The sequence below is a fragment of the Anopheles coustani genome, chromosome 2 (genome assembly GCF_943734705.1).
Source record: "Anopheles coustani chromosome 2, idAnoCousDA_361_x.2, whole genome shotgun sequence".
Classification (NCBI taxonomy): Eukaryota; Metazoa; Arthropoda; class Insecta; order Diptera; family Culicidae; genus Anopheles; species Anopheles coustani.
This window is the reverse complement of record NC_071289.1, coordinates 65,404,596-65,421,590: the sequence shown is the minus strand read 5'-3', so window position 1 is coordinate 65,421,590 and position 16,995 is coordinate 65,404,596. Positions and strand designations below refer to the sequence as shown.

At 45.7% G+C, this 16,995-nt stretch overlaps 1 protein-coding gene across 3 annotated transcripts in view; it reads right to left on the bottom strand.

The window, feature by feature from the left end:
* LOC131263851 (uncharacterized) overlaps positions 1-16,995 on the bottom strand; it is an 82,162-nt gene that overhangs the window by 8,163 nt on the left and 57,004 nt on the right. The window contains exons 2-8 of one of the 3 annotated variants that reach the window (XM_058266125.1): positions 8,007-8,427; positions 7,656-7,940; positions 7,074-7,549; positions 4,087-4,271; positions 1,091-1,286; positions 741-953; positions 437-667 (exon numbers count right to left, since the gene is read on the bottom strand). In XM_058266125.1, the coding sequence (XP_058122108.1) occupies positions 437-667; positions 741-953; positions 1,091-1,286; positions 4,087-4,271; positions 7,074-7,549; positions 7,656-7,940; positions 8,007-8,427 (2,007 nt within the window). Of the gene's footprint in view, positions 1-436; positions 668-740; positions 954-1,090; positions 1,287-4,086; positions 4,272-7,073; positions 7,550-7,655; positions 7,941-8,006; positions 8,428-16,995 lie in introns of those variants that run through there. The other 2 variants (XM_058266127.1, XM_058266124.1) reach the window with 2 other exon arrangements.

Below are 16,995 nucleotides of genomic sequence, written 5' to 3'. Positions count from 1 at the left end.
TGCCGTCGAAGTATTCATAAGGCATAAATCTAATATATTCATTCATAATATATTTATGCCTAGTCTAGCATTAATGAATCTTAATTAGTTTTTCATAAATCTTTCATTTATCTTAAGGGGGAAGTTTTGAGACTGAAAAATTCAGCTTTTTAGAGACCTTTGTCTGAATATTCCTTATGATTGTCCAATGCTTCAATTTAACCATCATAACTTCGAATTGATTTGATTTAATATTACGTCACGTTGGAAGAGAAGTGGCGCTTTCCAACATTGCATATGTATTAAAAAGTTTCCAATCCCCTGAAATTTAAATTATTTTTAAATTATCATCTCTAATCAAAGAAAGAATCTCCCATCTTGTTCAACATGACGCTTTTACTTCCTCCGTGTTGCAAATGGATGGAAAATTAGAGATAGCGTAAATTTCGATTCTTACCTGGATTGTCGGCACGGAATCGCAGCACCACGTAGCCATTGTTGGGGACGGCGATCGTGTCCTTGAGCGGGGGCAGATTGTACTGTCGGTGCAGCAGACCGCGTCGGTCCAGGTCGAGCGCGTGCTTCAGGTTGATCTTCTTCACGTTGGAGTCCGGCGAGCGGCCAATACCGATCACGTTGTACGCGTAACCGTGCAGATGGAACGGATGGCTCAGATTCGGTTGTTGGACTGTGGAAGTGGCGAAGAGGGTGGAGTAGGTTTGAGTTCGATCTCCTAGTAATCGGCTCGCTAGAGCACTCACCTTCGTCGACCAGGACGACCTCCACGATGGCGTTCAGTGGGATGTCGACCTTGTGGGTGCACATGCAGTTGGCACCACAGTTGGCCGGTCGGTTGTCGCCGTTGCAGAACTGCTCCGGGTTGATATCGTCGTACTGCGACAGGAGTGGGGCCGGTGCGGACAGATACGAGATCTCATCGATCAGCGAGATGACATGGTCTCCGGTCGGAGCGACTGGCGACAAAAAGAGAGAGAGCAAACCCAATCAATCGGTTGCGCTGAATTGCTTTTCCTAATCCCCGAGTGGACTTCACGTAATTCCGTGGCTTTTCGGGGTCCGCCCGGTCCAGCCAACCGGTGGCGTTACTTACCCAGGAAACGGTTGTACGTGTTCGGCTGGAACAGTTCCTCCGGGCGGTAGAGATAGAAGCGGAACGGCAGGAAAATCTTCACGTCCGGCTTCTCCTGCAGCAGCGCCCGGTCGATCTCCTTGGCGTTCTTCAGCTGGCTGACGCAGATGGCATCGTCCCGTTCGACGTTGCACTGGGCATCGAGCGGGTTCATGACCTACACTCCCAGGACGGTTCGTTCGGGTCGAAGTGGATGAAAATCCGCCAAATCGGTCGAACAGTTTTTGTTTTGGTTTTGGTTTTGATTTGTTTTGATAGTTTTTACGTTTCGTTTCGACGAATCAGCAGAACGGCCACACCACGGCACGGAGGGGTGGGTTTTTGCGGACGTGTCATAAGTGATTTTGGGGGTTGATGAAGGAAGAGAAAAGCCATTCGATTTAGTTCGGGATCCGGGATGAGCGCGTGATGAGAGTGTGACAGATCAATGGTTTTTACGTTGGGTTTTTTTTGTTTCAGTCAGTTTGGGGGGAGAAATGAAAAGTCAGAACCGCTCAGAAGAAAAACCAACCACGACGACGACGACGACAACGATGAAGATAAAGATGAGTGAACCAAAGATAACCGATGAACGTTCGGGATGCCGTTTGCAGATAGGAACAGATTTTTTGCCTGCTCTTTCCCGGTGAATCAGTTTGCAATTGCGGCCTTTTCCACTCGCAGAAAAGTGCACCTTGTTGAATCCAAGAGTTTGGTCTGTTTTTACCCTTGGATTGATGAGTGGAAAGGAAAAAAACGAGAGTAGAAAAACCTCATCCATAACATTATCGACAAAACCCTCCGAACCGAGAAAATGTATTTTTGACCTGAGGGGGAAAACTGAACAACGTAGGTTGTTGTTTTTCCTTGAGGCCACACTTTTCCTCATTAAGAAATGTCAATCATCGAAGCGGATGGGGGTTGTTGGTTTTGGTTTTGTTCTTGGATCATCTTTCCATGGAAGTAATGTAAATTTTAAAATATAAGAAACGGCTTTAAGGTATCGTCCACAACTTTCAGAAACGAAAGAAAGAACCCTAAGTAAATAAGAGCTGCCGCGTTTCCCATGGTGATGGAGATCCTGGAAAAGGCCGAATTAACATGGAATCGGATTAACGGATATTTCCATTCATTGTAGTGTTGCCAACAACACCACGTCAACAGGACGTCGCATTAATGTTCTACCAAAACACTACCACACTCTTGCTAAGGCCAAAACCCGACCGGAAGGATAAAGGATCCGCATGGTTTTCCGACCCAACGATGACTTTAACAATCGGAGGTAGGGTTGATTTGGCTCGACGTTACCCAAGTCGTGAAACGGCGAAGCAAAGGAAAACAAATACACCACGGTGAAGGTTAACACCAACACCCTGGGAAAGGGGTTTCCCGGATAAAGTAACCCAAACCCCGTTTTCCTGACGATACATCCTTGTGCCCGATTAATTACCTGTCAACTTCTCCCAACCGCCCACGAACGGGGTGGCATATGTTGGGCATCCATTATTCTAAGGCCACACCGGGCCCAATCCGGGGGCTACCCGGGGAAGTTAGCCTAACAAAGAACTATATGCCGGGGAATCGTTCCGGGGACACTGACATACACACACACACACACGGACGACAACGCTCGAGTGTTCGATTGGGTTTGGGAATCGAAATCCAATTGGAAGGTGTAATAATTAATGCACAATCACTTACCAGCGCACAAAGTGTTCGCCCACCGGGGGAGACACATTAACGCCATCGAGTTTTCTGGAAACCGGTACTTTGTGTATCGCTTTTACCCGCTTTGGCATTTTCGGTTGCTAATGGTTTTCTCACCAAGTCACCTATGCTAGTCCTCTTAAATGATAGTGACTTCCAAAATGATTGATTACTACGAATTGTGTGTTTTTTGTTTAGCATGAAAACGGTGTATCCTGTAAACGTTTGGATGGTTGCATATGTTTTGTACAATTTAGGTGGGATGTTTAATCAAATAGAAAAGTATATAAAAAACAAAGGTAAAACTTAATCAAACTGTACACGAATGGTTTCAAGGACTAAAGAAACACATTAAACACTCTATACTACACTATAATATACAAGAACCACAAAGGTGGCGGTTTTTAGACCCCGTATTTCGAATGAAGAGGCATTTTATACACAAATATGGTGATGATGGAAAACAATCCATTCGCTCGTGCGTAGCATTACAGAAAAAAAGGTACAAGCTTGGGTGAAAAAGTACTATACACGACAGCTTAAGATGAATGAAAACGGTACCTCCCGGCTCCAGTGGACTACGGAAGAAGGGATCGGTTCGGAGCGGGCGGGAAATATTTACATCCACTCCGAAACAGATGCCGATTCGTGTCGGCGTGAAAATGGCTCGATTTGTTTTTGTCTCCTCCACGCGGCGGGAAAGGTTGGTGGAAGGAATACATTTCCCGATGAAAGAGAGAGAAAGAGAGAAAGTGGTGACACCGAGCAATAGTACAAAGAGCGATAGTGAGTGAAAAGGTATGTAAGGACAGCATGTTTTTGTGAAATAAATGTGACCGAGCGTAGGGACACGTGCACAAAATAGAAAAAAAGAGGATATGCTGCAGAAATCTCACAGAAAGGACGTTTCCACGGATTGGCGACGAAACAAAACGGTGAAGCGAAAGAACGCCACACAGTGAAAGAAGAAGGAGCGCGAACAAACGGTGGATCTGTACAAATAGTAAAATATTTACAGAAGCACCAAAGGTCAAACCCTGACCGTTGATGTGTGTATGTTTGTGGAGGAGAATGGAGGGAACCATTGTTTTCTTTGTCTTTTTTTCTCTACTTTGCTTCAACGATAGGCGGGACAGAGAGAAGATAGGCGTGTGGGGGGTAGACAGATGATGGAGGATATTCTTCTGGGCATCATGAATGGTCGGGTGGTGATGGTGATGGTGGTGATGAAGATGGGTTTTTATGGTGATTGATGGTCCTGGGATACTTACAACACCCTGCGGAAGACCGACGTCGTACGTGGGTGGCGGGGAGGCGGGCTGGTACGGTCCGCGGGCGTACCGAAGGATGGCCAACTGTTGGGCGCGCTTGATGCCGCACTCGCCGAGTCCTCGCAGCTGAATCCAGTACGCACCGACCGGTTGGTCCGCGGTGATGACGAAATCGTAACGTTCTCCTGCGAGCGAAACGTGGCGGGAAAAGAGGAGAAGAAAAGAGTGAAAGTGTGAATAGGTGAAGGCAGAGGCCATTTTGGATGTTGGATGTTCGCAGCGGCGCTTCGTTTGGAATGTTTCCTTTGCTACTCGCTTTCGAACACCCGAGCCGGAAAGACGAATTCTCGACCTCATGCCGAGGGAGGTTCATGTCGTAACCGGATTAAAAACAGATTTTCAACGGTGGCCAGATTGGTGTTTTCTCCTTCAAACCAACGAGGTTGCTCTAGTTATTTGCCAGTACGCCTGCCCGGTGTCCTTTGACCGGCGTGGAGGACCGGGCGACCCCATAATTAGCGCTCAAGTCGTTAAGCATCCGAAGGACGTCGGGAGAACTTGTTGCGCTGTCACATTGCAGGACGTGTTTGTCTTTTTGCGGACGTGTTGACATGTTTGCAACGGAGGATGGTGCTTCGGATTCGGGTGTTCGTAAATATGGTGGCGTGGTGATAATTGGATTCAAGAGAGTAGAGCTCTGAGGTTTACTTTTACCTTGTTGATACTTTTACATTAAGCTACTCGCGAAGGTAGGATCCTTAACAATTATTCGTTCATAATTATCTCATCGTGCGTCTATTTGAAAGATGCACGTTGCATAGTACCAAACATATTGTTGTTGTTGATTGATTTTTATAGAGACTTTGAGCCTTTCGGCCACATTCGCCTCTTTGTACCAAACAATAATAGAATACGAGCACAAAACACTCAAAGTGAAACTGTGCAACAATAATGTATTTAAAACTACCGTATTTTCGCGTGAATTGCATGTTCTTTTTCTTCCATGACTGTTGCTTCCACATATAGGGAGGGAGTAGTGTACAGAAAAATGTTTTGCAGTCCATATTTGGTACATTCCTGTCAGTTTTAACTTATCTTTGCGCTCTAAATTTCATTCATTCAAGGATAAAACTAATTAGAAATCAAATTTAACTTTGATTGTACTAACGAGGCACGAAAGGGTTGAAATGAATTAGGAATCAGTGTCAAAAAAAATAAAATGCATAATAAGCTATAGCGGATTTTTTTCTACTGTAAGTTTGCTGAGTTATACTCATCAGCACTATTATTTAATGACGATGACAGTGCTGGTGAGTATCAGTAACATGCAAATATTTTTGTTATTAAATAATCTTGATAAAATTATATATGAACTGCATAGAAAATTCTTTAAAAACTGTGGAAAATGTTAACTACACGAAAATACAATATTTTGTATTAAGTGCGATTTATTTAACGTTTTCTATCTGTACTCTGATGAAGAGTATTCGTGTTTTTATTGCTTTCTGACAAATATCTACTTTGTTTTTAAATTGCAAGTGAATGGAATATCTTCAATCCTTTTTTTGTTACCAATTGTACTGGTATGTACTGTACTGGTACTTGTTTGGTATGATTGAAAGCAAGTATTTTATTGGGAAAATAATTTACATTTTTCATACCTAACTTTTGCCATGAACGCGGAACCTTTGTAAGAAGTATGCTTAGGAATAATTGCACCATTTCTAAGAAAAAAGACACCGATGGCAACATCTTGCTACAATTTCACTCTGGGTCCGATGGCGAATGGCGGCAGATCAAAGGCGCCGCACGGCCATTCACCATCGACTCAAATGCACTCGGCTCAAACGGTCACATCCGTAAATGCACCCTGGCTGGCAGTTTCCGGACGGTTCCGTTGCATGCATGCCAATGAGGTTTTGCTGGTCGTCGCCGTTGATTCCATTTTCTGTCAGGCGTTGGAGTTCCTCCGCCTCCGACGGGCGGCACTTGAAAGTTTCCCCACCGATGGCGACCGGTTTCGATTTTCTTTTTACTTTATTCACCAGAGGCTACGAATCGAAATCGACGCCAATTCCGTACGGCGTTTCTATCGACGAATCAAAAGAGTTGGTGGTTCGAGCAAGGCTCGATTCGATTGCATCACACCAGCAGAACAAAAAGCCTGAAGAGGGTAGCCCAACATCGACCACCCACACACAGTGTAAAATTGATTGCGAGTTTTGTGCATGCAAAGCACATACACAGGGGCGCACCGATCGGTTCGTACGCGTCGGATTGATTTTCTTGCTCTCCCTCCCCGAGACCGTGTGGCTGGCGCGCCAAATTGCGGCCTCGAAAAACCCCTCAGGTAAGAACAAACCGAAAGAGGTGAAGAGAGAGAGAGGAAAAAAAAAAACATGAAGAGTCAGTCGTTTTTGACCAACCCAACCCACCCGCGTCACGATGCACCTCCCTCACCGGGGTCCGCAAAGGTCGAGTCACGTTTCCGAGGGTTTTACCTTGGCAGTGACCTTTGGATTTTTTGTTCGAATAACTCACGAAACGGTTGGATGCAGTGTAAATGTTGTGCCTTACACACATGCACAACATTTGGCTGGGGTGGTGGGTGCAGTTCGGAGTGATTGGAACGGAATGGAGGAAAAATAAAACAACATCCAAAACCACCCTCCCCCGGAAGGTGATCGGTGTGAGAACGCACGGTGAGCGTTCCATGACCCACTGCCCTTTAGGCGGTGGGAGTAATTGATTCCAAACAGACTGCCGGTCACTTCCATATGGATTGCATTAACTACGGACAGTCGAAAAGTAATCACATCAGGCCATTTCAGTTTTTTCGACGAATTTTGTCCAGTTAATTACACTTTTCCGATGCGCTTTTCCGGTGGGAAATTAATGATGAATCAATTAACCTTCCGGCGGTGCGGTGCATTATTGAATTGGAGTTGAAGAGCTTACGGCAAGTCCTTCGAGCCCCGTGGACTTACCGGAGAACGAGATGATGGTGTTAACCTGCACCGGATGGACCGGCTCGCCGTCGGTGGCAATCACCGTCAGGGCGTGTCCCTCAATGGTGACCTGGGCCGGGCAGACGGACGCGAACGCGTTGATCATGCGGAACCGGTAGCGGCGGCCGGGCGTGATGGTGAAGATCTCCAGCGGCGTGTTGGTCATGAAGCCGGTGTTAGGATCGCGGAACTGGCCCTTGCCGTTGATGAGCAGCGACTCGGGATCCTGGCCGGTGTTGACGGCCAGACGGCCCGGGTAGCGTTCGGCCGCGTCCTCGTGCAGCCAGTCGCTCACCAGCATGATGTGCGTGGTCAGATCGAAGTCGTAGAGGTGGGAGTTGGGGTCGCGCGACGGTGGCTGGCGGACGACGATGCTACCGTACAGACCGTCCAGCTTCTGCAGACCGGTATGGGCGTGCCAGAAGTGGGTTCCCGCGTTGCCAGTCCATTGATAACTGTGTGCAGGAAGGAAGATGACAGCGAGCTTATTAGTACCAGGAATCTGAGCCGAAGAGGAATCTCCTCTAGAGGAGAAGTGACAGAAGTATTAACTGAACCTACCGGAAGGTGTTGCCCTGCTGGATGGGACACTGTGTGACGAACGGCACACCGTCGTAGTATTGCGTGCCACGCTGCCAGATTCCGTGCCAGTGGATCGTCAGCTCCATGCCCTCCATGTGGTTCTCGACGTCGATCACGACGCGATCGTTCTCGCACACCTGAATCGACGGTCCGGGGATCATACGGTTCACCGTGAGGATACCGCGCTCGACACCGTCGGCCAGAACGCACTGACAGTGGCTCCAGACGGTATTGGTAGCGTTCGGTGTGCAGACCTGGCAGGCACTGGAATCAGAGCAACACTATAAGTATCTCCCCACGGGACATCAGGTAAAAACTCAAAACACTTACGCTCCAAGTACGGTGTAGTACTCGACGGTGAAGTGGTAGTAGCAAATCCTTGGCGGTTCTCCCTCGCGGCACGCCCGGGCACACTCGTCCGGCGCCGAGAGGCTCGGGTTCCGGCGAAGCTCTGCCGTCGCGCTCGTGCTGAAGTCCAGATGGCGAAACGGCGACCGCGGGTTGGGATTGGCAATGGACGGAAATCCACTGTTGAGGCTGCCCGAGGACAGTGGTGCGCCGACCGTGGGGCTGCGAGTGCCCGCCGAGCTGAGCGGCAGCGCCGAAGGGCTGGCCGGCTTCAGACCGGGCACCGATGGGTGTGTCTGCAGCAGACCGTGGGTCGCCTGGTAGAAGTTCTTGCTCGGTGGCTCGGTCAGGTGTGAGCTCCACCAGGACGAGGCTGGACTCTGATCACGGTTTAACGATTCATCTGGAACGAGTGAAGAATTGGTAACCGTTAGTTCCTTCTTTTAACTTACAACATTTATTTAATCTTAATCCACCTACAAATTTAAAATTTTATGCCTATACTAAAATCTATCATTGTTCAGATATGAGATGAGTCTTATTCAATGCACCAATATTGATTAGATCTCTTACAAACCCTTCGTCGTTTAAGGCATATCTTTGTTCGGCAACTTCCTGACAAAACTGGGGTTTCTTTCTATTTCGTCACAATTTTTCATCCCCCTTTCGCATGAACGTCACAAACCGAAGCAACTTAACCTACGTATGGCAGGTGAATTCGAAACGTCTGACCCCGGCAAGCTATTGATCAGCGTGCAGAAGATTCTATTCAACGCCACCGGTTTCGGTCTCTTCCCACGGTGCCCTAAGGTGTGTGTGTGAAATTCCCACGTACTTCGCCGCTTCAAAAGTGCATTCAGAGGGGTGCATCGTCGTATGCATGGCACACATTCAGATGCCATTTTGTCAATGGCAGACGGCTTGGCAGGTCCGTCCGCCGTGTGTTGCATCGATGCAACCGGAGTTCATCTTCTTGCTGCTGGGCTGAATAGAAACAAATCTATACCAACATGTATTTGCATAACAATATGGGAATATGGTGCAGCGACATCGAATGTGCACTCTATGATAGACGGTTGCATTCAGGTGCAGGAGAAACACGGCGCATTGTATGCCGGGTATGTGTGTGACTCTTTATTTGCACAATATTTGCGATGGCGAGTGTTTCTACCATCGGTTGAGAAGCACTTTGGGAGTTCTTTGGGAATTGTTCAGGAGTTCACACGTCAGTAAGGAGTGCCATTTGTTCATGCACGAGGTAAGACCCTGAGATTTCGTAGTTGATTTACGAAGGTAAGAATGTAGTCTTTTGAGTTTCCTTCTTAAAATTAAAAAAAAAACGCTTCAACTCAAATGTTTGAAGTTGGTTAATTAAATCCAAATAGTTGCAATTACCATTTATTAATTTTAATGAATGTTTATAAAGTTGTATTGACTTTATCGTAGCTCTGGTCAATATTTTGTTTATTTTTTCCGGATGTACCGCAAATGGCATGATTTCATGCTTAACCCTAATGAAAATCCGTCCATTGAGCCAACCTCGAAATCACAATAAAAGACCAAACCCAAAGGAAATTGAAAACCGACCCCCAGGCAATATCGCAAAGGTCAGCCCCAGTAACGTTCTACCAAGGTTCCGGTATCGAATGGCGTTTCCATTTTTCACCCTCGCGCAATCATTTGGCTGCAGAATTTCCCTTCCATTCTTTTCTCCGAATCGTTTGGGGGGCGGGAAAATGTAGCCTTGCTGTGGTAAAAGTTTAGAATTGGTTCGATTTTGGCGATGCTCGCAGCTCGTGGTTCCCATCGTCCTCAGCGGAAATATTACACTGCGCTGGTGTAAAGTAATATTCGACCGTGCTCCGACGGTAGAACGATAAATTAAACTTATCGGCCCTTCGGCGAGAGGCGGTTTGCTGTGGGGCAAAAGGGTAGAGTAGGAAATGGCGTTGGCGTCGACGTGAACGCGGAACCCAATAACACGGAACAAGCCACCGTAGGACGTGTCGGAAGGTTTGCGTTATGGTTGTAGAATAGGTTTTGGGTGGGAGAACCGATGGAAAAAAAACATTCAGGACCAAACCCGTGATGGAACGGTACCTGGAAAATGTCAATGTTTGCCATTGAAACCAACCGGCGGACGGACAGACCGACAGACAAACAGGACCATGTTGACTAGCTCAACAGATCGGATCGGCTCGGAAATGGGTGGCGACCATTTGGCCACCGGCGTTGAAGGGCGTCCGGGATTGGGATTGATGAAATTTCAGACAACAAAACCGACCAAAAGGGCAATATTGCGCCATGCGTTGACCCCGAACCAGGTGGGAGCGCTGGCGATGCCAGGTGACAGGCGTTGGCGTGATTTTATTAGAATGCATGCTACGTCCCGTCGGTTTTGTGTCGTGCGCGGGTTTGGGAAAATAAATTGCCCAACATTCGGATCGGGCGTTTGTGTGTCGTTCCCTTTGGTTGTGGGGAGGGAGGGAAAACCGGTACCATTTCGACGGTTGTTCGAAATCGTATCGATATCGTAGCGATCTGACAAAAATTTATGCAAACCTATTCGCCTCAATGTCAGTCGAGTTAAGCCGGCCGAAAGTGGTTGCCGATCGAATTATGCCAGCTCGGAGCCGGCGCTGGCTAAACCGGGATGAACTTTTGCAAAATCTGCCTTTCTTATACTAACCAGCATGGTTTGGGAAGTCTTTAGCCGACTGAGTTGGCGTTTGTATTTGCGAATTGAAGCCCTCGTTTGAGTTCTCCCCAAAGTATGTTCAAAGGATCGGTTTAAAACCCACCCCTTGTGTCTTTCAACACCATTCCCGGGGCTTGGAAAAGGCGAACAGCTTGGACAAATCGTCAACGAGCATCGGTTACCAATCAAGGGTCGCCTTATTCGTTTTGGAAATATTTATGTAGCTCACTGTTTCACCCGCTTGTCCAACGTGGCCTGGGAACGGTAGCACCGATTGCATGCGTGGGATGCAACAGATCTGGAAAAATCGATCAATAAGCAATCTCTTCTCTCGGCAGAACTCGACAAGTTCGTTCTGTTGCGCTCGGAGGCAGAAGAGACGTGATTGATTTTTCGTGATAAAACTTGCACAGAAAACAGAAGCAGCAGATAAATTGTCAATTTAGAGCGAACAAACATACCGGCACGTCGGTCGGAAGAAGTCGGAACCAAACCGTTCATGTTTCCGGTGTTACCTTATGGTGGCGTACTGCTCGTTCGTTCGATATTGCACATCGGCAAATAAATAAATATTAGTTGCAAAGTTGCGCTGCTCGATTGGAGGTGCAAAATTGCTGGCAAAGTTTTTCCAGGTATTGCGCAACCGGAGTTGGCACAAAAATTGCACCGAACGAATCCGCTGATTTATGGCATTTTCATGCCATAGCCTCGTAGCCTCTTTCCGCCGGTTTTCCACCCGGACCGGAAGTGTGTATGTGTGTGTGTTTGAGGTTACCCAGTCCGAATGTGCTAACGCGCCAACGACCAAATGGTGGCATGTTGGGAAATCGTTTGGAGCGTGGAATGTTGCGACATTGGCGATGGCGATTGGCTTGTTTGAGCAACGGTCCTTTTCGTGGCATTACGGCAGTTTACCTCCAAAGGAACCAGCGTGGTACGAATCGGATATTTTTTATAATTATTGTTGCAAAACGTAGAATATTTAGGCGGATTTCATTCGATTATTTACAGATTAAAAACCAATTTCAATTCTCTCATCCAAATTGTTTGTTTGTATTTCTTTTTAATTAGTTTTTGTAGCTCAATTATTTCAATCTGATTACCAAAGATTTAAAAGTAATCCTATTCTTAGCTCATTGCTTCTAAAACGTTCTCGTTAGTACAAAAACAATTTTAAGAAAAACAATCTCCAAGTAAAATTTCTCGCAAGGGCAGGGATTGGTAACATAATAACTCGTTAAATAAGGGAGTCTATTAGTGTAATCGACACCCTTCACCCCACTCCAGGGGATGCACCGATGCAATCGAGTATGCACTGATGCATGTCACTCACCGTCTCATAAATCGTCACCTGCTGCAAAACAAATAAAAAACTAGCGAAGGAGAAGAAAATCCATTCCGTTGGCACCCCAACTGACGGCGACATGCAACATTGCCCCGTTTCCACAGATTCCTACCCCCGCGAGTCCACAACTGTCAGCTTTCTCTTGCACACTTTGTCTTCCTTCTCGTTCTAATGATGAACCGGTGTGCTAGGGGAGAAGTCACATCTGCCCTTTCACATCTTCCCTTTCAGTCTGACACATTACAATAGCGGAGCCGATCGTGTAGCATTCCCACACTGCACAGAAACCCGAATGTGTGTTGGTGCACTTTATGTCGGTCAATCATGTAGATAATAAAAAAGGTCGTCTGTATGAATGCCATCACGCACCAACTGTCAATCGCGACGCGATGAAGTTTTCAGTCTTCGAAACATCCAGCGCTAGAACAGTCGAGTGAAAAAGTGTAAAGTGTTGTTCCTTCCGTAAGAGTGTGTTGAATTTTCAATGTTCATGGCGCCTAAACGGAAACTAATAGGATCCATCAACAAGTCGGGAACAGTGTCAGCTCATGTGCGATCTGGTCCGGGAAACGGATGGGGAGTTCGATCGTCCACGAATGCGTTGGCCGGATCTTAAAGCCTGTCTCATAGTAAATTGAGCCAAAGAAAGCGCGCTACTGTGGCGCCTCTAGTAGCGTAAGCCGGAAACTAATATTTTTAATAGTATTAGTGAATAGTTACAATGAAGTTCTGAAAGTTTCAGACCTGTACTATTGTTTTTCGCTAAATGCCGTATAATGGAAATTGAACGACCAAAAATAAATCCGCACAAAATACTATAGCACCAAGGCAACTAAGCAAATTGAATGTACCGGGAACCCATTAAAATAAAAAACAAAAAAATGACAAGTATTTTTCTTCTGTACAGTTTTACATAAGGTTTGTTACAAAAATGTGTTTTTACTATTTACGTGATCCCTGTTCTTTTAAATTCACGTATTTTGTTTTTGTTTCCTGCATTAACGCCCATGTCGTGGAATGGGACACCGTTTTCGCAACCTCCGTTAACTTCCTTTTGCCAAGAACATCTGTAACTGTTTCACCACTTTGTCTAAGACGAAGTTTTGTGATTGCCCAGATTTTTTCGATGGGGTGAAACTCTGGGAAGTTTGGTTTTGGTACCAAGTGATCTTATTGGCCCAGTACCACTCCAAGACAACCTTGGAATAATGGCAGGTCGAAAAATCGGCTAAAAAATGTACGTGAATTTATAAGAACAAGGAACACGCAAAAAGTAAAAACCTATTTTTATAACAAACTTTATGTATAACTGTACAAAAGAAAAATACTTGTAAATTTTTCTTTGCTTTTATTATGGATTCCAGGCCTTGCCAATCTCTCCACCGGCGCTCCAGTTATTTGTGCGGATTTATTTTTGGTCGATCAATTTCCATTATACGGCATTTAGCGAAAAACAATAGTACAGGTCTGAAACTTGCACAACTTGATTGTTACTATTTACTAATACTACTAAAAATATTAGTTTCTGGCTGACGCCACTACAGGCGCCACAGTAGCGCGCTTTTTTTGGCTCAATTTACTATGAGACAGGCTTTAGAATCGGTAAGTAAACAAAGTGGTAGTGCAAAATCATAACCTTTTATAACAACGATTCACTAATTCTATTCCTTGGTTTGTTTCGTTCAACAGAAATAACACCGGAGGAAGAAACCGCCCTTGGGAGAGCAGAATGTTGAAGAAGCGGAGGAATTCTACGAAAAATAAAAATTTCCGCGTTGGCGGCTCGAGCAGAATACAACACCGTCTTCTCCGTCTCATTTGACATCCGAAATGGATTATATAGTTGTGTGCGTGCCATTATGGTGAAATAGCACGCACACATTCGTAACCTCTGTTTGGCACTAACACCACCACAAAATAACCGATTGAATGTTGCACCCCACCCCCTTTTTTGGTGCAACACTTTGTCTCGTTATGGAGATCGAAAATTAACAAACGAGATGGTAACGATATGATAACGAGACAAAATTCGCCAGTTGGGACATTTACACTTTTAGGAAATAATGATTAAAAATCCACAGCCGCACGACTGAATGAAAACACCTTGCGAGGAAAAACCTACCCGTTTAACGTGCAGGGGCCATCGGTTGGTTTCAGAAATATCACATTCCGCACAGTTGCATCGCTTGGGTAAAGCAATCGGACGGTAATTACAGGAAATTGATTTAATTGGTTTCATGTTGGTTGTACGGTGCGACGACTGCCACAATTGCAGTTGAGTGAAGAAGAAGTTGTATGAAAAAAATAGGAAAATATCATGTCGGAACTTCGGTTCGGTACTTGACGGGGTTTGCTGATGAGCTGATGGGTGATAATTGTCCACCAGGGGTACGTCAAGTGTTGTTGTAAGAGACATACTCACTACCGAGCTTGCGTTGGGTTCAACGGTATGAGAGCACCATTTTGTTAGTATGTTTCTTCTTCATATGTTTTTAATTGTGTTATAAAATATTTTTCCATATGCAAGCCAACAAAAACTGTGATGCAATGGAGAGTGATACAATTTTTTACAGGATCATTTCAGGAGAAAAAACGCACATCCTGTTACAATAACAAAAAAAAAACGCTCGTAATTGATATGTTTGAACTGGCTCGATCCAATTTGAGGTCATAAATTAAATTCCGTAAGCTTTACGAGCAGCCCCGCTGCCAAAGCTGGTGTGGGCCACAATTGGCAGGCGTTGGCACTTTTGAGTTATACGCACGGTAAACAGAGAAAAAGTAAAAAAAAATATGAAGCAAAAACGGCACCGTCTCGCTTCCCGGAGGCCGCGAGTGTGAAGAAAATAAACTATATACTCGGAGCAACTATGCAGCCACCTACCGCGGCTCTGACCGTCCGGGAGGTTTGGAGTCGGATGCTTCCATTATTCCCACACTGCGGCCACTACTGTCGAGAGGCCATTCGAAGCCGAGTCGAACCGAACCGGGAAACCGTAGCCTGCCAATCGTAAATCAATCACCCCGGCCGGAGCCGCTACAGGTTTTTGATTGAGGGGTTCAGACTTTTTCAGCGGGACCGCAACCGAGAGACGTTCAAAGTGCACTCGATCTTTGGCTTCGCCTGGTGGTGGTAGGGAAAACATGAAAAGAAATGGCTAGGTGTTGCGCTAATTAGGAGCACGGGCGGATTGGAATCGCGGAAGACATGCTTGCACCCACCGAAGTCCACGACGGGAGAGGTCTTAGCCGTCCCAGGGACGTTTCCGTAGGGTCACAAAGGGTTAAATGGGTAACCCCCCTGTGCTGGCGAGCAGAGAAATAGTTGCACTCGATTGTGATTCGATGCTTGATTGGGACTGATTGAGGGGACGTTTGTCTGTTTCCCTGTTTTCCTGGTGCATTTTATTTTACTTTACCTTTTCTTTTCACGAACAGCAAACGCATGAGGGTGGAATGTAATATTCCTTCACTTCCGGACAATCAATCCGGGCCTCGGTTTGATACAGTTATGCAAACGAAACGCGATACTCTCGAGAAGGGTTGGGCGGAGGGCAATATTGCACTGCGGTGGAATTGAATTCACTTAAAACCGACATTGATGGAAAGCATTGAAAAAGGAAAAACTGTACATCGATCATTCAATCATATATTTTTTTGCGTCAGCTTCGTCCATGAGTTTACCACTCGCAACCGACAGAATCACGGCCCGGGCACGAGTGCTTGCCTAATTAATGAGATTTGTGGGCCATTTTCATGTCCGCCCTGCTGCTCATCACAGGCTGCGGTTCTTTATGGGTAATTAATGAAATTTCGATCGAATCGAAATTAATTCGATCCACATTTCGACGGCATGGGGTCGCCCAAACCCGATAGGCCATCGTGGAAGGTGGAACGCATGGCGAATAACTGTAACGCGCCGAGCCATCGCGCAACATGTAATGAAGATTTGCCAAAATTTTCCAAACATTAATACGAAAGCAGACCCGCCGCCACCCACCTGGGCGGGGAGGGTGAATGTGGGAGGACGATTGGAAATTCGATCGGCTCGAATCGAATTGATCGATTCGCAGAAATAGCACCATTAGGCCTGGGGCTGGCGATGTTGGCTAAAAATAATTGTAAAACCGCGAACATCTCGCTCGGCCGGTCGTTTGAGGTTCAGCTCCATACGGATAATTCGATTCTCCACGGGCGCTTTATGCACGTGGCCAAATTGTGCCAAACTATTGCGATAGAGCATGGACGTTTGGACATCATAACGCATCTCATCGTCGGCTATGATTTCCCGGCTTGGACGAACGGAAGCGAGTCATTAGTATGCGAACAAATAATTGTTCGGATGAGCGTTACCAATTCATGAATCGTTTGGAGGACGATCCATTTACTTCATTATAAAATTGGTAAATATTGTCCATGTTAGATGAAAGATGCACTAATGTATCTCATTGTGCATTTTCCGCAAAGTTTGCTGAAGAGGCTATTTGTTAGTTGCCAACTAAAATATTAGATTTTACTTGACAGCAAACAACTGTTGTGTGATTAAATTGTTTTTATTGATATCAGAAAACTCATTGGCAGCATAAATGGTGCGTGTGAATTTTATAAAAATGTATTCCGTATCACAACTACACCCTTGCTAAAATGTATTTGATTTTTTGATGCAGTTCTTTTTCGATAAAAGTCTCATGAATTTACAGAGTATTTCCAGATGAAATTCAAAACCTTTATCAGGTACAGTGAGTGATTGTTCAGGATAAACTGGGGATGGGGACTAGTGTACGATTGATGTAATTAAAATCACCTCGGATACTACGAGCAGGTTTTCCTTTCTTCGGTATTGGACCGAAAGGGCACATACGTGTAAGATGCTAGTACGTGAGACGAATGCAGTCTATGAGATATGAAACATTCGAAAGAATTGTATG